This window comes from Neofelis nebulosa, chromosome 8, assembly GCF_028018385.1.
Source record: "Neofelis nebulosa isolate mNeoNeb1 chromosome 8, mNeoNeb1.pri, whole genome shotgun sequence".
Classification (NCBI taxonomy): Eukaryota; Metazoa; Chordata; class Mammalia; order Carnivora; family Felidae; genus Neofelis; species Neofelis nebulosa.
In genome coordinates this window covers 106,770,635-106,798,210 of record NC_080789.1, presented here as the reverse complement: position 1 = coordinate 106,798,210, position 27,576 = coordinate 106,770,635, and the positions used below count along the sequence as shown (strand labels likewise).

The following is a 27,576-nucleotide window of genomic DNA, read 5'->3' as shown; positions in this document are numbered from 1 at the left end:
GATAGGCCCCACACCTAGACAAACTCTCTTAATAGATACTGTGATTTCCTACCTGCTTTGGCTGTGGACAGCTTCAGTCTATTTTCAGTTATCATGGGGAGCAGCAGATAATACACATAAGTGACACATTAAATTCACAGATAATTTTAAAATCTAATTTTAGCCACTCCTTTTCCCACTCAGTTATTTATCAAAACTACTTAGGAGGCCCAAATGAACTGATTTGGTTCTATCTTCTGTTGCTGCCTCTGGTAGAGTTGCAAATGAACAGATTGAAGAGCAAAAGGCAGGCAGCAGGAGGGAGAAAGCAAAGAATGTGGATAATCTACAGGGTGAATTCCCAAACTCTCAAACAATCTAGAAAATTAAACGTGGGAGAGCTCAGTCTTCCCTGTTGCCTGTCTGACCCTCATATCTCCCTATTTATGGGCAAATTACCCATAGTTCTCATGTAAAACCAGGAATGAAAGCAGCCTTTACTTATTGTTTTGGTATAAATACAGCGCAGGGATTCCTTTGCTATAAAGAAGTAAGGAAAATATTTAGCAAGCATGTCTCTGGTGGCCCTTCTCAGCTTCCCAACATCCCTTCTAGAGATAGGAAGTTTGTCATCACTAGCCAACCAAGGCGCAAAGATTTCCAATAAAGATGGACAATCCACATCCTGCAACATCTCAGCCAGAAAAAATGATGGTTATTTTTACTTTTTTTTTTTTTACAGCTTCCTTGCCTCAAGTGCCTCCCCATCTCTCCTCCCAAATTAATGAAAAACATTCATTCCTGTGTGCATGGGTGTGCATGAGCATGCATGCACATGCCCACACACCCACCCACAGACACACATACACACACTGAAGTTCTCCCAAAATACATGTGACCAGTGTCAGTGGGGTCTGGCTATGCGTCAGAGCCTGTTTTAAGATGGAAATGACTATTTTCTTCCACCTTCTCTGGATCGTGCGGCTCTCTGCCCAAGAAATAGATTTCTTTTTTGATAAGCTACTGCAGCTGTGAGATCTGTATCTCGTGGAGCAATCTCAACCACAGATGTCTTGCTAGCTCCTAGAACTCCAGCAAATGACAAAGCTTAAGTAAGACAGTGAGCAGAGCAGAATTTCAGAAGCAATAACTAATTTGGGGTTTTAATACAAATAGCAGGTTTTGTCTCTGACCTCAGAGGATAGGCAGCAGATGACCACTGAGTTCTCCAAATTAGGGTTTCGAATCCAAGTTCTTGAGAGACTTGCATCAGAACGCTTTTATGAATGTAGGCCCACCCTCATCTTAACCCTGGTTGTGACTGCCATCCTACCCTCTTATCTACTTTTTTAAAAAATGTTTTTTAATGTTTATTCATTTTTGAGAGACAGAGAGAGACAGAGTATGAGTGGGGAAGGGGCAGAGAGAGAAGGAGACACAGAATCGTAAGCAAACTCCAGGCTCTGAGCTGTCAGCACAGAGCCCAATGCAGGGCTCAAACTCACGAACTGCGAGATCATGACCTGAGCTGAAGTTGGACACTCAACCGACTGAGCCACCCAGGCGTCGCCCCCCGCTTATCTACTTTTAAGCAGAGGCAGTCAGACATACCTTTCTCCGAATTTTATCTTGAAGACGAGGTGAATACATGCAGACAGTTAAGCAAATATGACCGTACTATATTTGTAATAGATCTGTAGGTTTCCCCCGACCAGTCCTAGGCAGAAGAGGGAGGTAGAACATCCCAGGGCAAATCAGTTCTGCTCTATGCCAGAATGCTCTTTCCCCTCTCAATAAAAAGGATCCCTGAGATGGTTAGGACTGCTTGGTCCAGGCATTACATCCAATGCAGTGCGCTTTCAGTTAGACTCTAGGTTAACCATAATAAATTTCAGGTACCAGGAAATAATCCTGCACAGCGTTGCTGAGACGACTCAGATGCCTGTCTCCCTGTGGGGGCTCACTTTAACTGACCATAGGTCCAGTGTAGTGCCTGGACCATCAGCAGAAGATCCCCTCAGGGTCTTGTTAAAGGTTCAGACAGTTGTCCTGGCTCCACTCCAGACCAACTGAATAAAAATCTCTGATGTTGGAGGCCCAGGCCTCTGCATTTTTACACACACTAGACTTTGGGACCTACTCAAGATTTGGAGGCCCTTATCTGGAAACCCAGGAGCAGGAGATCTGACTGCCACCTTCTGTTCCTGCTCTAACACTGTGTGGTTCTGAGCAGAATCTCATTTTCTTAGGTTGGTATTTTCCAGCCACATTCCTACAGCATTACTGGTCACAACACAGACAACTGCCAATTCATCAGGATTTAACAAGCATGTAACTATTACTCCATCCCAATCTATTTTGAAGGTTAAATCTTTCCTAACCTTGGTGGTCAACGGCTGCAACAGTCACATTGGTATTGGAACATGTGACTTGCTTTCTCAAGAAAACATTTAATATTTACTCAATCCCCTTGCCATGACTCTGCAGGAAAACCTCAACACAACAGGGATGATCTATCTCCTTTTCATGAACGTTAAAGTCACTTTTTGTGCACCAGTCACTGTCATCTAATTTCCTGAAGTTTCTAAAGATGAATTGGATTTCAGCTCTTAGACACTTTGAGCACCTGACATAAGGTAACTCTCCAGGAGTTACAACAGTGATGTAGGAAATAATGCCAGCCAGTGTTTCAAAACCCTTATTATCATGGCTGGTCTGTGTGACCACGTTAGTTTGGCTAAATGCCAACTAATGAAGATGAGGACACAGCGTTGATCTTGTGTGTGCCAGATGAGTTCAATCCCTTTCTTTCATGGACTAGTCATCTTGAAAATGTCAACCAAAGGAATCTGAGTAACAGTGTGAGGAGCAGTTACTAGTGAAATAACCCTAGGTCTGGTGTTCTTTGATGTCGAGTCAGAAGGTTCTTCTTTAGGCACTGAAGATACAAGTAGTATACATGACCATGAATACCCTCAGACAGAACCTCTTTCACATTGTTTTGCAATATAATTTGTTCATTACAACCCAAGTTAACTCCTTTAATTCCATTATTTCCCCAGAAGTAAACTTTTCTAGAATAAAACTGGTGTTTTTATGTGGTTACTTACTGGGTCACCTGCAGGCTAGCCACTCCGTTGCACCTGGATCAATGTGTCTCCCCATAACTACTTCCTCCTGTTCTACAATATAACATCTCCCTTTGTGGATCACCCTTGAACTCTGTCTCCCTCTCTCTCCCGTCTCCACATCCTGGAGTCCAAGACAGGAGATCACAACATAGAGAAGGCTGCAGAGAGTGTCCCCATCACCTGTGCTTTACCAAGGACCCAGTGACCAAACCAGGGATAACTGGGTGGGCTGTAAAATGGAAGAAGGGAAGGTAGACATGAGGTTTAAACTGAAATCTCTGAATTCTTTTGCTTATAATTGTGATATTTTTTTCATAATAGTAATACTAATAGCTATCACTTATGAGTATTTAACTTTGGGCTAACCCTTGGGGAGAGTGCTTAAATGCATAAACTTACTTAATTTTCATACTATTCTGTCTCCAACCACCAGGCTAGAGTTCTAAAGCATTTCCATGCCCTTACCTTCTCCCATACGTGCACCGTGGAGCAGGGTTCTAAGGATCAGATCAAACATAAAAGGAGACTCATGAAACATAATCGCGTGTCCAAAAAGGAAAGGGAGAGAAATTCCAGTGAAGGGTATTTAATATCAGAGAGAAACTGTACATCTGGGGCAGAGATGAAAAGACGGTGCTGGGCCAGCGGAGCCTGACTTGGCCACGCGTCCTGTCATTGGTGGGGCCCCCGTGATGGAGGAAGTGACAGCAAAACCCCAGCTGCCCCTCCCTGCGGGAGCACAGTGTAATGTTCGCTTGGTCCAATTATGCTCCTGGCTCTCTGCAGCTGTGGCACAAATACTCCGTTCACATCTCTCCTAACAAGTCAGGCCAAGGGACTCGCTTTCCCCTCGGCACAGGGAATGGGTTGCAGGAGCTAGTGAACTGTGGAGGGAGAATAATTCTCGCTGGAAAGTCAGGTCCAGGAGTCTGGGGAGATGCAGGTACTTTGTGGCCACCGGTCAGAGATGACATGGGACCTGTCCTCGTTCCTGTAACTGTGGATTCTGCAAGGGTGCACATAAACCCAAGGGTAAGCAAGCCCTGGGCCTCTTACAGAAATGATTGGTTTTCTGGACAAGACCCTGAGGATGCGATGGTTTGAGCTGGGTTCTGCACCTTGCACAGGGCCTCCTGGCTAACGACAGGGGTCACAGGGCAGCTGTCCACCCAGCAAAGACTCCAGACTTCAGACAAAAGCATCTTCTCCATCTAACCACCATGAGTCTCCTCGAGGCCGTGGTGGCCTGACAGTGAATATCCCCGAGTCCCTACCCACTGCAAGGACCCACCAGAGGGAGGGGGAGAATCCCCTTTCCCCACCCACCCAGAGTAGAGAACCAGCACAGTTCAATCCTCAAAGGTCTCCAGCGTCTCTTAAATAAGCTTTTCCTTTCCATTTTCTTCTTTTAATTATTTATCATCCATCCATTTATTTATACAAATATAAAATAGATTTATATAGATTTCTATAATATAAACTTTGTGAGGCAGAGCAGAGGCGAGGCCAGAGGAGTGGGCCCTCGCTGGCTATTTGCACACGTACTGGTCGACGATCTCAGTGCATTTCCTGCACTTGACGAAGCAGCACCAGTGGAACTTGCAGTGACAGCGCTCCACCTGGACACTCTTGAACTGGTCGTAGCCGCGGCCACAGCACATGAGCTCACAGCCGTCCATGCCCTCCGAGGTCTTGTTGCAGAGGCGGCCCTGAGTGCCCAGGGAGCCTGTGGTCTCGTTGCGCAGGCAGTAGTCAGGGCTGGGGTCCACGTAGACCAGGTCCTCCGGGGTGGGCTGGTTGAAGCGGCTGTTGACCAGCTCCAGCTTGCCTTTGCGGGTGATGCGCATGGCGGCCGCGCTGTCGTACTTCTCCTTCAGCTGGTCCCCCACCTTGCGGAACTCGGCCAGCTGCAGCCAGCACGTCTTGAGGCTGCAGGACCCTGAGACACCGTGGCATTTGCAGGCCACGTCTGCCATCTTATACACAGCCTGAGGGGAGGAGAAAGAAGGCAATGAGAGGGAGCATGCTGCTGGAAGATGTCAAGAGTGTGGCTGGGGGTGCCACAGGCCAAATACTGAAGATGGCTAATGGTTGGGGAGTTGAGGAGTAGTTTTTCAAAAGTATAGAAAGATCTTTCCGGGATCCTCAGTCACCCAAATCGAAAGTGGATAAAGGGAGCACCGCATAGAAAAACCCAGGGGAGGCAGTGTCTGTGTCTGATCAGCTATAAGGATGGCATCTGGTGCACTTGCCCTTTCTACTTTGTTCATTTCTTTTTTGTGCTTTTTTTTTTTTTGAGAGAGAGAGAAAGGGGGCATAAATGAGTGAGGGGCAGGCGAGGGGTGGAGAGAGAAGTGGGGCTCGAGCTCACAAACCGTGAGATCATGACCTGAGCCAAAGTCAGATGCTTAACCAACCGAGCCACCCAGGTGCTCCCTTTTTCCCATTGCTTATTACTTGAAACTTGTTATGATCAATGTGTCATCTTTACCATCAGGAAAACAGGGATATTTCTATCTTGACCAAAGTCTCAGACAAACAAACACAAACCAGCAAACAGTGTCCAGCTTTTGCATCATATGGAATACAATTGGGGAAAAAAAAAATCCAGTCGTACTGCTAGCCTGTCACAGAAACTGCTGGCATGGCCCTGGTTAGCAAAAAGCTCTCTCTGACTCTGCCAAATCCCCTAAGAACTAAACAGTCCCTTTTTCTGTGTTAACATTTGGTCCTCAACTCCACAGTCAGAGGGGCCTCGCCACACACCACACGGTGTTTGTGAACAAGACCGTTTTCTTGCACCACAGCACCCACAGACCCCGTCCCCCCTGGAGGGACTGAGTGTGGAGGCAGAGAGGTAAGGCCCTGTGCACTGCAAGAGTAGGTCAGTGGGCCCACTAACAGAGGTGATGTATTTGAAAACAAATCCCTGAAGCCACTGAACCACAACAATGTGGAGTGGATTTGAACTTGGGTTATCCCAAATCAAAATTTTAAAAGCAGGCGTAGACCAAAAAGCTGCTTACAAAGTGCTTTTCAATGAAAGCATACTGATGCATTGTGTCCAATAGCCCTGGAGGCAGGCCCGGGTGTACAGATGGCAAGATAAAAATGCAAGCCCGCTGCAAAACATTTTCTTATGCCACAGCTATTGTCATGGACGGAGTCGGGACTCATTTTTTCAAGGGTTTCTCTAGGATTTCTTTTCAAGAGTCCCCAGATTGTGTCTTTATTCAGCACTGCACAGAGACCACTGCAGGTGCAAGAAATAGCTTAACCATCATCAGCTCATCTTACTATTGTCAAAACTCTTCCTGATTTTTTTTTCTGGTGTGGAATTATCCCCACTATTTTGTGGTGGAGGAACTGAAGCTCTAGAGAGTCTCAGTAATCTGGCCAGGGCCACCCAGAAGGGAGTCAGGATGACTAGCACTTTTGCACTCCAATCTTGGGGCTTAAAAACAGCTTAGGGTGGAGAAGGAAGGAGCCTCCTCCCTAGCGTTAAAGGCCCAGCACTTGACTGGCAGCTCCAGGCCCAGGGCATAAAGGAACCAACACCCCATTCCAACAGGCACTTCAAAGACAGGGTCTGCAATTACCCTCTTCTGGCACAAATCCCCCAGTCTGAGCCGGGGCCTGACATTCCTCTGGAAATGGTCCTCGGTTTGGAGAGGGAGGTCAGGCATCTGGTGCTGCTGGAAAGAGGAAACATTAAGGGCCTAAAACTGTATACCCCACCACTAAGTGACCAAGGGAACAGGATAAGCATCTCTACTGGAAGCAAACACTTAGGGAGATTTGGGGAAGGAGAGCCGGAGACGACTCCGCAGAGTAAGAACGGAGCTTTCGTAAAACAAATCCAAGAGGAAGAGTGTCACGGATCTTCACTATGCAGACATTCATTCCACCTTTCATCTATGGAGACACTGTAATATTTGTATATTCAAATAGTTTACTATTGATAATATATATAAGCTCCTCTTACAGGAAAAGGGGGGAAAATCTCAATGTTTGGCCTTTTCTGCTAACTGAAAAAGCAACAAAGTTTTAAAATATTTTCTTGGTTCTACATCTTGCTCCTTGGCAAAGCCCTAAGTCCCTCTTCTGCACTAATGGTGTGACTGAGCTTGGTAACTGATAGGAATGTCACAAGGATTAGGCAGCTTTTATCTGGAAAATGCTTAAGCCCTTGAGTGACAAGGCAGTATCAACCCACTGTTCTTGCCATCGATGTCTAGAATGGGGTTACTAGAGACTCTCAAAGGCCAAGAGAAATTGCTTGCAAAGTATGCCCAAGATTTATTCTGTGGCCAACACGTCAGATCCTAGATAGTCTGTTAAAAAAATGGTTTGGGGCTCCTGGCTGGCTCAGTCGGCGGAGTGTGCAATTCTTGATCTTGGGGCTGTTGTGAGTTTGAGTCTCATGTTAAGTGTAGACATTACTTAAAAATAAAATTTTTAATTGGTTGTAGAATACGAGTGCAGGGAATTTTCGATCCCTGCTGCCATTTTAGTCTTTCCTAAGGAACTGTTTGTGTAGGTGTGAGGAGGTGGGAGGTGAATACCTTTGGCCTCAGATGGTGATTGATGGCAGAGGCCTGCTCCTCAGAGAGGGGAGAAAAAATAGAGAGGGACAGGAATTCCCAACCTGGAGCAGACAGGAGCAAAGGGAGAGATAAAGGCTGTGGAAGAGGTGTGGAGACTGGAGGAAGGGGGCCCAAAGGCAGGGAGACAGACAGAGGAAGACAGGAAAGGTGTGTAAGTGAGAAACAAGGCAGATGGAAGGAAGGTTTGCCAAGATAAGGGCCAGAACAAACAAACAAACAATTAAGGGCAATAAAATGAGGAGCCAGCAGAAGTGGGGTCAAGACTGTGACTGAAATGGAGTCCCGATTAGGATGCATGCCTAGTCACCTCGGCATCTGCCACAATGCCCCAAGGATAGCACAGAGCAGAGACGGGAAACAGCCTTCCATGAATTTGACCTCTTCCTAGGAGGCAATACGGGGGCTTTGCTCTGCACATTTGCATGTGCCCACTCATGTAAAGCACAGTGAGCGTTGTTTCAAAGAGCTATAGATGGAATCCCTGTCCTCAGGAAGTCACAGCCAGTGGGATGAGGTAGAGTAAGGAATACCTCAAGAAACATAGCAACTGCTCTACTGTGGTTCAGAGGCAGAGAGACTACTAATTATGGGGGTTGGGGAAGATTTTAAGGAGTAGGTGCTGTTTGAAGTGGGATCTTGAAAACTGGATAGAATCTGGGCATTCAGGAGATAAAGTGAAGATCCTAACCTTTTTTGCCAAATGTCTCATGGTAGATACCCAAAGACTGGCAAGCAGACTGCCAAACAGAGACAAAGTCCCGGGGGACGGCGGAAGGAAGTGGCCCCGGAGATGCCCTGAGAATGGAAGGTCATCTAAGACAGTGCTGCTCTCTCTGCTCTGGTTTGTACTGGAGCAACACCCAGAATTCCTATCATCACCACAGATTAATACCACCCCCCCCAACTCCAGATTCAGCCTCCGGGTATGGGCTTTGTAAGAAAGACACTGGCTAAGTAACCAATTCTAATTTCAACTTGACATCACACTATTGATGATACTAAGTTTACACAAGTGCACCATGTTCTACCAAGCCAACATCACAGATCCCAGTTCCTATAAAAGACATTTCAGTTCCATTTATTCAATATGTGTTCCTATGAAACATGAGTTGATTTTTTTAAGTTAATAAACTTTTTAAGAAATACATCCATATCCTATTGCTGAATCACCAATGAACCAACACTAAATTTCTCAATGTATTTCTTCTCAAGAAGCTGCTGGCCCCACTGTTTAACGGGTTCATCTCTGGTGTCCCTACAGTACCTTGCAAACTGGCTTGATGCAGACCTGAGTGCAGACAGAGCTCCCAGAAAGAAGTCTGTGTGGTTTCCTAAGAGGTCTGCAGTCCCCTGGCCCTGTGCCAGGAGGGACTCCCCAGAGCTCAGACCTCAGACCTCTCTAGGAGGAGACTTGGACGCACATCCACACTCCCCTGCACACGGGATGTACCAAACCAGCAGAAGGAGAGCTTCTGCCCCAGCGAACCCTCTGGTTTCCTGCAGCAGAGACAGATCATGTCGGGAGCAGCAAAGGGAAGGGGAGGCAGAGCATGTGCTCAGCGGTGAGGCCTTCATGAGCGAGGGGCAGGCAGAGAAGGCCCGTGCTCCTCAGCACACTACAAAGGAAAGCTAGAGCCATTGCCCAGGTATGCTCTGCATGTGCAATAAACCACACTCACCTCAAACCCCACATTATAGTTTCCACTGAAACGGAGGCTCACCCAACAGTCACATCTCGCATCACATTGGTGACACAGCCTTGAGAAGGTGGTTACCCATCCTGCTTCCACTCATGCACAGAACTGCGTTTGATGTTAGCACTTGCATGTGCTTTTGGATTGGGCTTCTGGACACGCATGGTGGCAGCTCTTAAAAGTCAGCTTTGCTTTTACCTGAGCCTCCAACAAATCATAAAGCCTTGGCTAGGTCAAATGGCCTAAACTTCCCACCATCCTATCTGCTCACGTTACAAAGGAAGGGCAGACAAGAACTCTACTCTGTATGCCTGGAATCCTGATGCCTCCTAAGTCCCATAGGGACAGATGTCCTGTGAAAAAATAAATGAGGTTTATAAAAATTACACCTGCATGTGCCCGTTGGGAAACAGAGCCTTGTGAAATGGAATGGGGCATTAATGCAGGAATCCAGGTCAGCCACGGTAGGTAAGAATCACCATGGTCAGACCTACCCCCTTTTTCACAGCCAAGCCACTGTTCCTGGCTCAGCCCAGGAACGAGCCAGGGACCCCACGGTATGTGTGGAGGTGGGAGAGCTCCAGCTTACCCTCCGACCCGCCTCATTGTTCTGCAGGTTCATGAGTACTCGGCCCTGCTCCTCCGACCCCTTGGCAAAGTTCTTCTCCCGCTCGCGGGCATCCACGAACTCCTTAGCAAAGCGGTAGCCATATTCCACATTGTCCCCGCAGCCTCCCCACAGCCAGTCCCGGGGAAGGTCCTTGGGCCGCGCTGTCCGGCTGCAGCCACACGTGGAGAGCTCACCCTCGCGGCAAGCTCGGCTGATGGCGTTCACCACGCCTGCCGCGCTCACTGCGTAGGTGAAGGCCGTCTCCCGGCTCCCTGCAAGAGAAGGCAAGAGAGGTGGTGAAGGATGCCAGCTCTCTGGGGAGGCCCCTTCCTTCCTTCTGTCTCTCCTGGACCCAACACCATCGCCTGGGCCTTAATACTCCAGGGGAAATGATGTCAGGAGAAGCACCTTTCACTTTCCATGGCTCTAATGGTCAGAAACTTCTCCTGATAATGAGCATAAATTTGCCTCCTCTGCCCTGTGAACACACACAGTAGAATGAACCCCTCCAGCCTTGGCCCGCACTAACATCCATTCCAGGGAAGGGTACATAGCCAGCAGATTCCTAGGAGGCAGACCTAACTGGAGGGGACAGTGGGCATTAAGGAGTTTATAGAACCTGTGGGAGGAAGATGAGACAGAGTAGCAATCATGGGACCAATAGTAAGACTGTATCCCAGCACAAACCTCTCCCTCACAGATGCCAAGTTCTCACCACTCTATGGGCCATGCATCTGCCTTTTTTATTGCTGCCATTATCTAGCTAGATAGTGGCAAAGACCAGGAGTAGAAGTGAACCCGAATTACAATGTCCAGGATCATCCAAGCTGTTTCCCTCTGTCTTCTATGGGGTCCACACTGCCTCCCAACTCATGAGCACTGGGAAACCACATCTATAGGACCCTCAGCATGGTCTCTCCAAATATCCAAATCACTCCCAGTAGAAAATCTGAACTGTATTCCTCTAACCACTTAAAAACTCATATGATGTAGGAGTGCCTGGGTGGCTCAGTCGGTTGAGCGTCCAACTTGATTTCGGCTCAGGTCATGATCCCAGGGTTGTAGGACTGAGCCCCACATCAGGCTCAGCATGGGCTGTGCACTGAGCATGGAGCCTGCTTGGGATTCTCCCTCTGTCATTCTCTCTCTGCCCCTCCCTCACTTGCATGCACACTCCCCACCCCCAAAATAAATAAATAAACTTAAAAAGAGATCTTACTGAGATTAACAAAACAAAACAAAAACACAAAAAACTCCTGTTATGTTCCACTTCAATAAAAAATGTTATGAAAAAATAATATTCAGCCACTAGGGAAATGCAAATCAAAATCACAGTGAGATACCACTGTGCACTCACGAGGATGGCTATAATCAAAAAAGCAATAGTAAGGTGCCTGGCTGCCTCAGTGAGTACAGCATGCGACTCCTGATCTCGGGACTATAAGTTCAAGCCCCACAGGGGGTGTAGAGATGACTTAAAAAAAAATAAAAGCTTTAAAAAAAAGGCACTAGTAACAAGTTGGTGAGGATATGAGGAAGCTGGAATGCTCATGTAGTCCTAGTGGGAACCTTAAGCTTTGGAAAACAGTCTGGCAGCTCCTCACAAGGTTAAACACAGAATCACCATAAGACCTAGCAATTCCACTCTTAAGATATATCCAGGATAAATAAAAATACACTCACACAAAAACTTATACCTGCATGTTCACTGAAGCATTATTCATCATAGCCAAAAAAATGGAAAGAGCTCATATTGTCCATCAGTGGATGAATGGGTAAACTCAAGGTGGCATTATCTAAGCGGTGGAATATTATTTAGCCATACAAAGTAATCGAGTGCTGGTACAAGCTACAATGTGGATGAACCTTGAATCATTATACTGAGTGAATCACTTAACATTTTTTAAAAGATTTTATTTTTCAGTAATCTCTACACCCAACATAGGGCTGGAACCCACAACCCCGAGATCAAAAGTCACATGCTCCACCAACTGAGCCAGCCAGGTGCCCCTAGCATTTGGCATCTGTACTGAACCAGATACAAAAGACCACATAGTGTATGATCTCATTTATATGAAATGTTCATAATAAGAAAATTCATAGAGGCAGAAGATTTGTGATGGCCTAGGGTTTCAGCAGAAGGGGAGGGAGGGAGAGTGATTACTAACAGGTATGCAGGTTTTTTCATAGGGTTACAAAAATGTTCTGGAATTGGACAGTGGCGATGGTTGCACAATCCTCTGAATATACACCAACCTGTATGTACTCTTTAAAATGGTGATTATACAGCATGCGAATTCTGTTTCAGTAAGGCTGTCATAATAAATACCACTCATAAAAACTCAGGTATGGAAGAAAAGGGCTAGGTTCTTAGCAGGAATCTGAGATTCAATCTTGATCTCAGGGATTAAACTAGGCAGAATCTTCTGTTCTCCATTTCCTCCTCTCTTGAGTCTTGTGGTCAGAAGCAGACATCCCATAATCCTTTCTTGGCAGGTGGACAGGGAAGTGGCCTGCATTCATCAATAGGTCTAGAGTGATCTCTCAACTTTGCCCTACTTCTCAATTGTCTGGGCAGGACACGGTGAAGCTTGCAACCAGACCAGACTGGGCAAGTCAGTGTTTCTCAAGTAACCAGGGGTCAGCTTCTGGTCAGATGTGGACTAGGAGCCACGCAAGAAAAACCCAGGTGATGCAGGAAGTCACTCTCATGATTCAGCCATCAAGCTCGACATGTAGTCAGTGCTGAAACCACTGGAGCTTTATCTAATCTAGGGTAGTCAGACTATGAGAATGAGCAACCAGGATGCTAGGGTGACCAAAAGGCCTTTAGGGAGGAGGGCCTAGGCCCCTCTTTGAGGGAGCCATGTCTAAGAAAGTCTTGCTAAAATGGAGCCTCAAGCCCCTGACTGGGCCTTCTGGGACAGGAAGGAGCCTCTGATCTGCAGCCCAATGACAACCCATCCACCGTGAGTCTTCCTTTCACGCATTTTTCAGGGAAGCAGGCTGGATTTTCAAGGCAACCCATCCCATCCCATCATCTATTAATGACTCTACTCACCAGAATATTCTTTCTTACAGTAAGTTGAAAAATGCCTCCCTATAACTTCCACCCACTGGAGCTACACTGTCTAATCCCTTTCCATTTGACAGCCTTTCAGCATTTGAAAACAACTGATATGCCTTTTATGTTTTCTCTTTTCCAGGCTACACGTCTGATCTCTTCCTCGGTTTTTTAGGAAACATGCTTTTCAGAGCCAAATCACTCCTCCCAGAACTGCCTTTCAAAATAACGTACCTGCAACTGAGCATAATACTGCAGCCACTATGTGCTCTGATGGTCCTGGTCTGTCCTGATGGTTTCAGATCCCAGTCTGTCCTCAGGTGGATTAGCTGTCCTTGCAATTACTCTGCCTCTTTTGGTTGGGGGCATCATTAGGTACTGAGTGTGGGTAGCTCTGCATTCAGGGGGAGCATTTGGGTCCTCCGACAGGCCTGGTTAGTACAGACCATAGTGCCATTCCCAGAAAACAAGACATGATGCAGGGCTTCAGAATGGACGAGCAAGGTGGGGAGTTTCTCTATATGTGGAACAACTCAGAGTGGAAATTCAAACCATCTCAAGTAAAAAGTCTAAGAAACCAGCAGCCATGGAACTGCTGGAGATACCTGCCATCTATCCCCTAGGAGACAGCAGGACAGTTCCATGCTCTCTGTCTCTGTTCCACACCCACTGCCAGGAAGGTGCCCCCATGTTCCCCTGACCAAGGCTGGGAGCAGTGTCAGTAGCTCCCTCCAAGCTACTCTGCTGCCCTCTGCTGGTGGAGTCTTGTAGCAGCTTCAAAAAAGGCAGGACTTTTTGGAAGTTGTAACACAAGATAGCAGACAGAAGACTCACTAGGAGCCACCCTGGGCCCAAAGGGATGACTGGAGGATAACTTCCTGGGTAGTATAAGTCTGTCTGCAGGGAAGCTACAAAAAGAAACTGTGGAAAGAAGGCAAGCAGGGGGTTCCATTTGTAACAGAATAGCGTACAGAGACAATGGTAAGATCGGCTTTCATAGGTCATTCCCCCAATCAAATCTGGATTCTTTCCTGAAGTAAAGCTCAATTCTTGGCCTTCACTCAAACAAAATTACACATGAAAAGGATCTAGCCAATGTCAGGCACACATGAGGTCCCAAACAAACAGGAGTTCCCTTACAGTGATTAGTGGATGCCTCTCTCTATACCTGGGTCTCCTACTTTCCTCCCCCAGAACCCAGAGCAGGCAGTGCTGCTAAGACTTCACCATATACCTAGTGTATTTAGAAGAATCAATAAACTACAAACAATTCTCACTTAACCCAAGTCCATTCTTTTTTAGGAAAACTGCCTGATAAGACTGTTGCAGGAACACATGAGAATTCCTTGTATGGCCCTTGAGTGAATACTGAAGGAAGGAAGAGAACAGCAAGGTTCAGAGCATACTTTCCCCTGGTCCTCGCTTGTCAATATGGGGCAGGGGAGATAGGGAAAAGGGTCAGGAAGGAGAGGTCTTCCAAACACCCTGCTTGCTGCTAAAAGCATTCTTGGGGGAAAACTCAGCCTCAGGTAATTCCGGAATGCCATCCTTGGAGGAGAAACTTTTTTGGGAGAATAGCAGACAGAAGAATACAGTGCTCTAACACCTTCCTTTTATGGCCCTGGGGATCAGACCCAGTAGAATAGGGCCGGATTTCTCAATTTCTTGCCAGGGAGAGGAGGATTGCATTTCAAAAGGACCTAAAACAATTAGACCCCAGATCACACCTCCATCCAAGCAATAGGGCAGCCAGAGGGTCCAAGTGGGAGAGGGGAAGGGACAGGAATCCAGGAAGAGGTGGTGGCCTCTCCTCTTTCTTCTGGGTCTGTCCCCTTCCCCCACTTTCACACACATCCCCTTTGGAATGAAAAAGCCAGGACTGGATCTGGGTCAGGTTAATGATAGCTATCAGCAATTTGGCTCAAAGTTTCTATCTCTCTCAGGGTCCAAGTGGAAGAGGCAAAAGTCATACAGGCTTTTTTGGTTTTCTACCCAATGCTGCCACCAGAGCAGGAGCACGGGAGCTGCCCTGTGCTGGGGCGAAGGGCAGTGGCGGCAGGCAGTCTTGCTAATCCACTCTAACTCAGCTCGGCTGTTCTGCCACCTTTCTCGAGTGAGGAAGTTTGGTTGTCCCAAACAGGATGAGGCCAGCAGCGGAGCACCAGTGGAGCACTGAGCTGTGCCACCCACACATCATCCAAAACTCTTCTTCCTGAATGCTTCCCCGTCGCCTTGCACACTGCTTCCAAGCCTCGAGAGAACTGGACACTTGTGAGGGCTCTCCGCGCCAGTCCCGAGGTACTTGCACCCAGGCTGGGTGAGCCCAGTTCCTTTAGCCAGGCGGTGTCTGGGAGGCCTCTTACCTATCTGCATGACTCTCCCGAAGACAGACGTGTTGTCCACGATGCTGCAGTTCCAACGCCTCTGCCGGAACTGGTACTGGCATTCCTTGATGCCTGTTTTGGCTCCCTCCCCTATGTAGGCCATGTGCTCCTGGTACAGTTGGCACAGCTTTCTCTGGCCAGGGGACAGCCCGGGAAGCTGGCTGCACACGGGCTGGGCACCGATGATAAACACCTCGGGTCTCTGCACCGGGTTCACAGCTAATGACCTACAGCAGAGATCCAGAAAGCGGCAAAAAGGCCAAGGAGTGAGTATATGCCATGTGCAGCATTAAGTCATTCATTCAACACATTTATCACACACTTTCTTTCTGTGTACAAGGCCCTGTACTAAGGGCTTGGGAAGAAAAATTGGTAAAACAGAGCACCTGCCTTCAAAGGGCAACGGAGGAAAACTGAGGCACGGCCACAGATGACGCGTGAGATGTCAAATGCCAAAGGCAGACTTGAACTTCTGCATCCACAGTGATCAGATAGAGAAAGAGCTCTTACAGCTGGAGAGAAGCTTTTACAAGGCGATGGTGTGAACCAGGTCTTAAAAGGGGGAGGGCGGGGGACAGGCAGAGAAGGTGACAGAGAGGGCAGAGGACATTGATTCCAAGCAGAGGACAGAAATGGCCAAACCTCAACAGGAGAGCACGTGACTTGTTCAAGGGGTAGGGGCGACTTGTTCACTTTAGCCCAAGTGCAGGATATGTGATGGAAAGCAAAAAACTCCTTGAAATAGAACTCCCCTTATGCCTCGAAAACAGAAGCCAATTTTCATACATCACAACATAGTCTAAATGTTTTCCCTTCCATATCCCACCCACAAATCCCCTAACCCACTCTATCAGTTCACGGGCTCTCCCTTTGGCTCCATCCTCTACCAGATATAGTAAAGTGTTCAGTTAAATTTGCCATCGGAATAAAAATGTGAGTGGGGCGGGGGGGGGGGGGGTGCAGACCATGCAAAATAGGTGGGGTGTGCCTGCCATTTCCATGTTGACTTGGCAATGACATTAGTCTTCAAAACACAAAAGAAAGCCACGCACAGTCCTGCATATCTCTCAATTTCTCATCTGGTCATCAGACTTCTAAAATAGGAATTCTATTCTCCTTGCCCCCACCAGAAAAAAAAAAAAAATCAATATCCTTATTGATCCAAGAGCAACACAAGAGCTATTTCTAACAACCCATGAGGACGGAGGAAGGTCCAGGAAAAGGGGAATGCAGACAGGATCAGAGGAAAACACCAGATGAACTAATCCTTTATTCTTGGTGAACCTTTACCTCTGGGGGCCTGTGAGAGAAAAAGCTGTCCTAGTTTTCCTGGGATAAAAGCAGTCCTCAGGATTCCTACGAATAAAGGAATGATCACAACACACGGTGACCCTTCTCCACATTTAATTACCAAAGGAGGCGTAGGTTGTAGAGAAGGACTTCAGCCCCTCTCACTCACCACCAGGAGCTGGCTTCGGCCGGAAGCTGAGCCCAGCTGGACAGCAGTGCAGCGGCGAGCAGCAGCAGACTGGGCATGGTCGGCCTCGGCCTCGGCCCTCCCCAGTGCCCTGGGAAGACCCCGGGGGCAGTCGGCTTCTGAAATGAGGCTCCCTGGAGAAAGCAGAACAGAGAGAGAATCAATGTGGAAATGGAGCAGATGAGGCAGGACCAGGGGAGAGGAGGAGGGAAGCACAAAGGATGAGCTCTGGGTGGGTCTAATGTCAAGTTCTGCTCTCCCCCCCCCCAACCTCCCCCAAAGAAATTCAGCCTCTTTCCAACCTCCATTTCTTACTGCTACTCTGCTCACCATAGGAGCCTCCACGTCTCTTACCCCAAACTGTGGGAACCCTACTCAGGACCTAATTCCAAAGGAAACAATGAGCTGAGAAACTAGAAAAGAGAAATGAAAACAAGTCATTCCAAGAATGGTGCTCCGTGCACCATGAAGAGGATGCTTTGGTTGCTGCAGCAGACACCTGCCGTTCCCCAACATCCAAAGAAACCAGGGTACCCATCGCCTCCTCTCTCTATGTCTCACTGCAGTCAGAGGCTCTCCTTCGCAGGTTAAAAACAATTGGTGAGTTGGATTTGCCTATAGCCAAATAGGTGTCTTCCCTCCCATCTGTACTCTTCTCACTCCAAGAAAGTTTCCACATTCCAGCATTCCCACGTTCCCATTACCAGGAATATAGCAGACAGAAGGGCGAGGATTTTGCACCTTCTCAAGACAACTTCTCTGAGAAATGTGAAAGCCACAGCCAGCCGTGTGCCCCTAAAGCCCCTGCGGATGAGGCGGTGTCTTCCTGGGTGGCCTCTTTCCCCTCCTGTGCGCTGTGGCCCTGGAAAGGCAGCCAGGAGCACAGACAGCAACAGTGGGGCACAGCCAGCTTTGGTCTGCAACTTTTGCCTCAAATGTCTGTGCCCAGGACGCATCTTCCAGAAGCAATGACCCCTTCCCTAGTAGCTCAAGAGCTTCCCACATCTTTGCCATATTTTTTTGTAACTGACGCCTGTGCCTGTATCCGCAAAAGAACACCTTTCCTCCAGCCCTTAGAAACATACGAAAAATCGTTGCTTCTGGATCCTGGAGTAAGTCTATAAAAACACACCCCCTCCCATTCACCCCCCACCTCCATCTCGTTTCTCCCTTAGCTTCCATCCAGGGCGTGACCCCACATCCCCAATGAGTCTTCTTCCCAGGACCCCTTAACACCTCCGACTCTACACGCGCAAACACACACTGGCGCGCACGCTCCACGCCGCCCCCGCCTCATCTCACCGCACTGCTCCCGCAGCCCTGGGTCTCCAGGCTCTCCGGGAGGGGGCGGCAGGTGCTTCGGGTCATCAGCCTAGGAGATATTTTTGTCCTGGGGCCACCAAGAGAGGAAGGTGGCCTGAGCAGGATCCAGGGAAGCTGGGCCACAGCCTGGTCCCCACCCCCTTTTGGTTTTCCTTCTTGAGATCTCAGCTGGGGCGGGAGCACCAACAGGCAGGTGTGTGGGGCCGGCAGGGGGCAGATCAAAGAAGAAACTTGCTCCTTTCCCCTTTGTCATGCAGAGCCAGCTCGGAAATGATCCGGCCTCTAGCCCGGCTGACTAACAGCTCCCCACACCCTACTTTCCTAACAGACCTCTCCTCCTCTAAAGGATGCCCCCTCCCCCTCTCCCCTCTACCCCCCATAAATCCTCCCCCTCCCTCAGGGCAGGAGGTCTGTGAATGCAACGATTGGAACCAAGAGAGATGGAGCAGAGATAGGGCTGGCACCAGAAGCTAATGGCTTTATGGAGGGGAGGGAACCAGGTCCAGAGTGGGGAGGACCAGAGAAGAGCTTCAAAGAGTTTCCTTGTGCAAACATCCTCAACTCCACCTACCAGTCCTTCTTGGGGACTGAGGAGTCAGAGCTGCCCCCATTCCCTGTGGTCCTCCTCCCTCCCCCACCCCCCGCCCTCCCACCGCCCTGCCTCCTGCAAAGCCCCTGCTCCCGCCTGCCCCACATACATCCTCATATATTTCCACTGCCAGAGTGCTCAGTTGTGTCTCCCCACGGGTGACACTTCTTATCCCCAGGGATGCCCCCCTCATACCAGCGTCTCTCACTTCTGTCACACCTTTTCTTCAAGCTCCTGTGAAATCTTTCTGGTTCTTCAAATCCTAGGTTCAACTGAGGCCATGGGGGGGGGTACTGTTTCTGAGCCAAGGACAGGAGTCAGTGCCTGCTAATGGTCACTGTGGCTTTGACTCCCCAGTGACAGGCCAGCTAAGGCCAAACTTCCCAATAGCTTCTAATCCCACCCCTCGCAAACAAGAGCTGAGACCGGACTCAGACATGGACTGAGATAGGACTCACTGCTGACAGCTGTTCCTACCACCCTGCGCTCTCCATCAAACTCTCAGCTCATTAAAAAAATATATGCTACAAACTTGAAAAAGAAAAGAAAAAAGATGGTAGCACATGTGGGGACTTCTTTCTCTGTCTTCCAGATACATGACACCTGAAACTGAACCCCAACGCCCTCCCCCCAGGATGCTGTCACTCAGGATGCAGGCAGACATGAGCTGCCCTCTGCATGGTCACAAAACCCCAGGGCCACTCTGCCCTCACTTACATTCTTTGCTATCCTTGTGCGGAGCTAGGAGGAGAAGAGAGAAGACTGGGGATTGGTTTCATCAGCATGGGCAGCATAGAAACTTCTGCCTCAATCCCACTGGGGTGGAAGGAAGTTGAGCGGGGACTCATGGTTTGGTCTTAATGAGTGAGACACATTGAAAGCTCGGTTTGTGGGTCATTGGTGAGTTTTACAGCAGGACTCAACCAAGGGATGCTGTCCTCTGCATAGGAAGAAAGAGCTAGTAAATACTGAAAAGACAGGGAAGGAATTCCTTGTGCTGCCTTTTGTCATAACTACAGATCTCCTCAGAGAACCAAAGCAGCTCCCCTTCCTAGGAGAGGTGAATGTCATGTCAAACAACAAAGTTAAGCACGAGAGAATCCAGGGTCTCTGTCCTTCAGTAGTAGAGGTTCGGGGATGGGAGAGATGCTTCCAGAGGGCCAGAAGGAGCTGGTCAGACATCTGCTCTGCCCTACTTCTTCAGTCAGTTATTCATTCATTCATTAAAGTCATTAATCAGATGCACACAGGGGGCCTAGTATGTGCCAGCTACAGCTCTAAGTGCCAGGGATATGGCAGGGAACGAGTGAACACCCGATGTGTTAGGGGACAAGGATCAAGAATAGTAAGGGGTGATGGCTTACATTATTTAGGGTCCTTTATGGAATCTAAGGAAAGCCCTACTCTGCAATGTCTGCCCAGCCCACCTCTCCTCAAACTGCTGTGGGGACAGGCAGGTGGCGGGGGGGGGGGGGGGGGGAGACGCTGCTGCACATCTCAGACCCTGCTGTGCCATGTCTGAGGTCCCTTACTGAGATGTGATGCCCACCTTTACCCAACCAGAGGGGTGCATATTTGAATACAGGGCTCCAGGTCCTCTTCCTTTTGCTGGGTGGACTCAGTCACCAATTTGCATTCCTTTAAGTGGCCACATGCAGTTAGTCCAGAGATAGGAGACCAAGGAGAGAGACCTGGGCAAGTGGGGCTGACCCCAGCCAGGCTATCCTGAAAGGGACACCTCTGTGCTTCCATACACACCTCAGAGCAGTCGGCAAGGGCTGAAACCATGAGAACCCCACCCAGTCGGCAAGGGCTTGACATGGTCATGAACTGTTCACAAAAGCCACCACCACCGGGTGTTCAGGACTGACCTGCCCCAGAGCCTGAGGACTCAAGTGACATACAGGAGTCGCACATGAAATGGTGTCACATCCCACACCTGCCCTCTTGCCCCAGACAGGCACCTCACACCTAGAAACCTACCCAGAAATAACCAACAGCCTCCATGGGAGCCTTTTCCTGGTTGCCACTGGCTAATTCTTTCTGTGTGACCCAAGGAGGAGCTATGGAATGTGTAATTACAAAATACATTTGCAGGGTGCCTGGCTGGGGTCACTAGGTAGAACCTGGGACTTTTGATGTTGGGGCTGTGAGTCCAAGCTAGAGTGTGGACTCTACATAAAAAATACATTTATAGGGCGCCTGGGTGGCTCAGTCAGTTAAGCATCTGACGTCAGCTCAGGTCATGATCTCACAGTTCGGTTCGTGAGCTTGAGCCTCGCATGGGGCTCTGTGCTGACAGCTCGGAGCCTGGAGCTTACTTTGGATTCTGTGTCCCCCTCTCTGTCTGCCCCTCCCCCACTTGCACTCTGTCTCTATCTCTCTCTTTATCACTATCAATTACTCTCTGTCTCTCTCTAAAAAAATTAATAATAAACATTAAAAAATACATTTCCAATGTTGTTAACATTCCTGACATAACAAGAGAGACCCTCTTAACAGTCTTTGGGAAGGGAGTGCCTCCTTTTGTGACCTTTTGGCTGCACTCATGTCCAGGTATCTGCCAGTTATTGGATGATCTCCATGGCGGTGCAGGGGTGGGGGAGGGAAGGGACAGGAGTGATAGACCCTTCTCCTCTCCCCGTGGCTGCTTTTACCACTGTAGAGAGAGATTCTTTTTTTTTAATGTTTATTTATTTATTTTGACAGAGGGGAAGACAGAGGATTGCAAGCAGACTCTGTCAAGCGCAGAGCCTGATGCAGGGCTCTATCCCACAAACTGTGAGATTATGATCTGAGCTGAAATCAAGAGTCAGACCATTAACCAACTGAGCCACCCAGGTGCCCCTGTAGAGAAAGATTCTTTATGGATCTCAAAACACTTGACAAGCACCTCCTAAAAGGCACTTGGTTCACATATTTCCTTTCCCTGTTTTCAGGTAAGTGCTCACCCTCCTTACACAGACCAGTTCTCTGTGGTCTAACCCATGGCTCCCACATAACCCATGTTAAAATACTAATCCTAAAATACTAATTGTGCATCTTAATATTCCCATTTGAGGACCTACGGTGGTTCCCAGGTCTTCAATCATTCTAAACTTCCCAGCCTGGCATCATTTTATATTTCATCCTTCTCCTGAAATTCCTGCTATGGGATATCTTTTCCAGTCTCCCTCTGCTCCTAGAATAAGCCCTCTTTTCTCTCAAGCCCTCCTACTGATCCTCTTCCCAGGGATGCTTTCTCATCTACAGCAATACTTCCAAGTCCGTGCTCAAGATTCACTTCCTCCATAAAGCTGTCTTTGATTAATCCCATGCCATGAAAACCTTTCCATTGATTTGGGACTTCCTCGGCACCTGTGAAGACAGGGAACTAGTCTGCAGCACCCCATCCCACACAGGCTGTCTTGGAACTGTGCATATTTCTTCCAGTAGATCCAAAGCTCCCTGAAGGTCAGAACTCACCTCCCCTACTTTCCTGTATGCCCCCATTGTGGTTGGTATAGTTTTACTAGACAATAAAAAAAAAAGGCTCTTGGTTGATAGCCGGTGACAATACTAAATATGAGCGAACACTTACTGACACTTCCTACATGCACTGAGCCAAACATTTTACATCCAATTCTCCCATTTATTCTTCACTAAAATTCTATGTGGTATATGCCATTATTATCCTCACTTTGAGTAATAGGGAAACTAAGGTATGAAGAGGTTAAGAAACTTGCTCATACAGCAAGTGAAGGCTAGACCCTGGCTTGGAATCCAGATCTTTCTACTTCTCCCCAAACACAGGCAAATATATCCCATGCTTGGTAGTTCCCCTGTCACTGGAACATAACACCTCTCCACTTTGTTTTTGTTCTTTCCACCATTGTCCTGCTACTGGGGCTGTGAACAGTATGACTGTCAGATCACAACATTCTGATATATAGGAAGTAGCACAAAAAGCAATGTTTATCAAAAAAAAGGCTGATTGCAAAGTTACTAGTATAAGTGCGCGCGCACACACACACACACACACACACACAAAGTGTGTTTGGGGGGAATCCAGACTTCTCTTCATCCAAAATGATATCTGGATTGTGAATAGGTCTGGCTGTTTAAAGTTGGAGATACTAAAATAGAAAAATAGAGGCGCCTGGGTGGCTCAGTCAGCTCAGCATCTGACTTCAGCTTCATGATCTCATGGTTCTTGAGTTCAAGCCCGGCGTTGGGCTCTGCACTGACAGCTCAAAGCCTGGAGCCTGCTTCAGATTCTGTGTCTCTCTTTCTCTCTCTCTCTCTCTCTCTCTCTCTCTGCCCCTCCCCCACTCACACTCTGTCTCTGTCTCTCAAAAATGAGTAAACGTTAAAAGAAATTTTTTTTAAATAAAATAAAATAAAACAGAAAAATAGTTTTTAGAGAGCTGGAATTTATGTATATGTTGGGTGGGAAAAGACAAACCAAGAGATAAACGTCAGGAAAGACGGCATGATGTGAGGTGCTCATGGGAAACCCTGGCAGAGGTGAGGAGCAGAGTGGTTATGTGAAGAAATGTAAAGTTCGGAAAGAGCATGGAAAGAAGTTTTAGATGCCTCATAGCAGAGAAGCTAAGGGACTATGTCTATTTGACAGCATAAAATTGCATTACCTTTCAATGACTATAGCTACCGAGAAGCTCCTTTCAAAACTCATATTTGACCATGTGACTCCCCTGCTTACAACCCTTCAAAGGTTCCCCACCTCCTAAAGGATGAAATCAAAACTCCTCACCACATTATGCAAGGCTTTGCAAAAATCTGACCCTTGTCAACCTTTCCATCCTATTTTGTTTTTCACTTTGTGCTCCAGAAACTGCAAACTGCTATATATACTTCCTTACCCACCCCTCATGCTGTTTCTCCCCTCTGTGCCTTGCTGACTTCTGGGAATTGTTCCCTTCTCTCTGTGCAAATCAGGCTCCTTTGTCCTGAGGTCACACCTTCAAAGAAACTTTCCCTGCCCGTCATATCCAGAGAATGGCTCCACCTCCATCATCCTCTCCCTAGCTTCTTCCATGTTTTTGTCACAGCATTTACTATAAGGTGGCATAATTTGGCATGCTACCCGTTTATTTGTATTTTGTTTCTTTCCAACGGTCTTGTTCACCATTTTCTCCCCGGTGGTTAGGAGCGTACCCAAGGGTAACTGGAAGGTGCTCAGTAAGTCTTTGCCAACTGAACAACAAGAAAAGCCCTCTTTGGCTCCCACGAAAATAGAAGGCAGGCCATCAAGGCCAGCCTCTCATGGAGACAAAGGAGCCCTTTTGGCTTCCATATGGCCCAGCCCACAAAAAAGCCGTTTCTACTGACGTATCTATCCGCTTAATTGGGGACAGAAAATTTCAAGGTGCTTTGAGAAAGGTAGGAGAGGTACTGCAATAAATAAGGACTTCAGGGGCTCCCGTGTGGCTCAGCTGGTTAAGCATCTGACTTTGATCTAGGCTCAGGTCACGACCTCATAGTTCATGGGTTTGAGCTCTGTGTCGGGCTCTTTGCTGACAGCACGGAGCCTGCTTGGGATTCTCTCTCTCTTTCTCTCTGCCCTCCCCTGCTGGTGCTCTCTCTCTCTCACAATAAAAAAACAAACAAACAAACAAACAAACAAACAAAAAACACATTTTTTAAAAAAAGAAAGAAGGGCTTCAATGATTTCCAGTGTTCTCAGAATCATTCTTATTCGTTAAATTTATGTAGTCCCTCTGAACAGTTACTGAATTCCCACTAGGCATTCATTATCAATGGCCCAGGAAAATTCTCCTGATCTCTGGCTTCCGGTTTCACCCTGCAAGAATGGGACCTGAAGGCAATAATCAGTCACCTCTTGACAGTGAATTGATGGTTGGGGAAATCCTCCCAGAGAGTCAAGAAGCGCAGAAGTTGAGATACTGATCGACCACCCTCTTCTCCTCTTCTTTCATGATCTTGCTCCATCTTGCTAGTTCTCTACCAATTCTCTCCCTGGATCCAGGCTTAGAATCTTGCTGCCTGTTTTGACTCCTCCCTGTCCTTTACCCTCCAGGCCAAACCAATTGTCAAGTTCTCTTGACTGTGTCTCCATAGTATTTACAGCACATATTTCCTCCTCTCTTTCCTGCTGTCAGACTCTGAGCTACTACAAGGACCTGTGAATTGCCTCCTTTCCCTTCAACAATTGGTAAGTGTCTTTTTCCTAATTCTTATCTATTTAATAATGGAATGAATTCCTTCTGCCCCCAGTCCTCTAATTTCCAAGGTAATAGCCAGCTACCAGAAGTATGGTCCCCAGACTAACAGTATCAGTATCAGTTGGAAACTGATTAGATACACAAATTCTCAAGCCCCACCCAGACCTATTGAATCTGAAACTCTGAGGGTGGTGCCTAGCAATCTGTTTAAACAGGCCTTCCAAGCAATTTTTTTAAGTAGGCTTCACACTCAGCATGGAGTCCAGTGCAGGGCTTGAAAACTCTCCATCCTGAGATCAAGACCTGAGCTGAGATCAAGAGTCTTAACTGAGCCACCCAGGCACCTCCAGGTGATTCTGATGGACAACAAAATTTGAGAACCACTGCCCTAAAGCAGTCTGTAGTACTATGGAATTAACGCAGCAAATCTTTCAAGGAACATGTATCTATTTTAATGACAAATTTCTACCTGTCAGTTCCTTAAAGCAGTGGTTCCTTACCTGGGGGGGGGGGGGCACAGAACCACAGAACATACGCAAACCAAGCATTACCTCTGGAATGAATAAATATGTCCACCTACTTCTACTGCAATGGTCTACATGTATGTAGACCCTTGTAATTAATCAAATACTAATTCATTTAGAAGTGTTACTGATGGAGGATCCTGGGTGGCTCAGTCTGTTGAGCATCCATCCGACTCTTGATTTTTTTCTCAGGTCATGATCTCACAGTTTCATGAGTTCCAGCCCCATGTCAGGCTCTGCACTGGCCACATAGAGCGTCTCTCTCCCTCCCTCCCTCTTTGCCCCTCCCCTGCTCGTGCTCTCTCAAAATAAATAAATAAACAAAAAAAAATTTTTAAGTGTTACTGATGATTGTGGTAATGGTTGCACAACTCCAGGAATATATTATAAAACACTCAATTGTATACTTTATACAAGTGAACTGTATGGTAAATAAAGCTGTTACATTTTTTAAAAAACATTCATTTACTTTTGGGAGAGAGAGAAAAAGGGAAGGAGGGGCAGAGAGAGAAGGGGACAGAGGACCCAAAGTGGCTCCATACTGACAGCAGAGAGCCCAATGTGGGGCTCGAACTCACAAACCGTGAGATCATGACCTGAGCCGAAATCAAGAGTTGGACACTTAACCAACTGAGCCACCCAGGCTCCTCAGTTACTATTTTAAAAAAGTGTTCCTGGGGCTCCTAGGTGGCTCAGTTGGTTAAGTGTCCAACTTCGGCTCAGGTTATGATCTCATGGTTTGTGGGTTCAAGCCCCGTGTCGGGCTCTGTGCTGACAGTTCAGAGAGCCTGGAGCCTGCTTCGGATTCTGTGTCTCCCTCTCTCTCTGCCCCTTCCCCACTCACACTCTTTTCTTCTCTCTCTCTCGAAAATAAATAAACCTTCTAAAAAAAACAAACCAAAAAAAGTGTTCCTGATGAGGCAGCAATTCCATTTTCATGGAGACATCTGCCCACGTGCACACCAGGACCCATGTCAAGAATAGCTGTGCTATTAGCAGTTTCATACTGGAAGCAACACACATATCCATCAACAATGGATGGACCAATTAATTGTGATATATTAACACGATGAAATATTAGGCAGTGATGAAAATGAATGAACTACAGTTCCATGCAACAGCATGCATGAATCTTACAAACATCATGTTGAGAAGAAGCAAAAGGATATATAACAAAAGGATATATAAACTATGATTCCATTTACAGCAAAACTATATTGTTTAGGGACCCATACATGGGTGGCTAAGCCAGAGAGAAAAGCAGGGAAACAATTATGGTAACTGTCATCAAGAGAATGGTTTCCTCAAGGGTGGAAAGGGAATTGTGAGGAGAAGTGGACATAAGAGAATTAATTTCTGGAGCACCAACAATGTTCTATTTCTCAACCTGGGTAATGGGTACATGGCAGTTCCCTTTATAACAACTTATTAAGTTGTGGGTATACGCTCCGTGCACTGTTCTGTATAGGTTATGTTATACAACAAAAAATATTTTAAGATAACAAAAAATCGGGTGCCTTGCTGGCTCAGTTGGCAGAGCATGTGACCCTTGATCTGGAGGTCAGGAGTTCAAGCCCCATGTTGGACCTAAAGGGTAGTTTTTAAAAATAATAAAATAAAATGAGAAAAAAATCTCATTAATACCTAACGAGGGGATCTTTATGTATTTTCTTAGTGGAAAATACAACTATAGTCTCATGGGGCACATGACCTTTTGGTGGGGAGCTTAAAAGAGGGTCCTCATACTCAAAGAGAAACCTCCGCCTTAAATGCATGTTCAACAATTCAGGCACAGAGACAAGCACCTGGGATAACTATTTGAGGGCAGGTTCAGTGCAAACCACATGGGTACTGTACACGGAGTACAAGGCCTGGATTAACTATACATGTAACAGCAGCTGCCATGACCATGCCAGGGGCTGGCTCAGCATTTTGTTTCTTCTCTTCTCACTCCAGGAAATGCAGATCTGGCAAAATCACCTTCTGGCAAAACCAGCGCTGTCTCCTCC

The 27,576-nt window shown here is 47.4% G+C and overlaps 1 protein-coding gene across 1 annotated transcript in view; it reads right to left on the bottom strand.

Annotated features, from left to right (window-relative positions):
- Window positions 1–3,680: 3,680 nt before the first annotated feature.
- WNT5B (Wnt family member 5B) overlaps window positions 3,681–27,576 on the bottom strand; it is a 104,882-nt gene continuing 80,986 nt past the window's right edge. The window contains exons 2-5 of the mRNA XM_058744162.1: window positions 16,929–17,080; window positions 15,449–15,696; window positions 10,001–10,293; window positions 3,681–5,098 (exon numbers count right to left, since the gene is read on the bottom strand). Coding sequence (XP_058600145.1) covers window positions 4,640–5,098; window positions 10,001–10,293; window positions 15,449–15,696; window positions 16,929–17,080 — 1,152 coding nt within the window. The 3' untranslated portion in view covers window positions 3,681–4,639. The remainder of the gene's footprint in view (window positions 5,099–10,000; window positions 10,294–15,448; window positions 15,697–16,928; window positions 17,081–27,576) is intronic.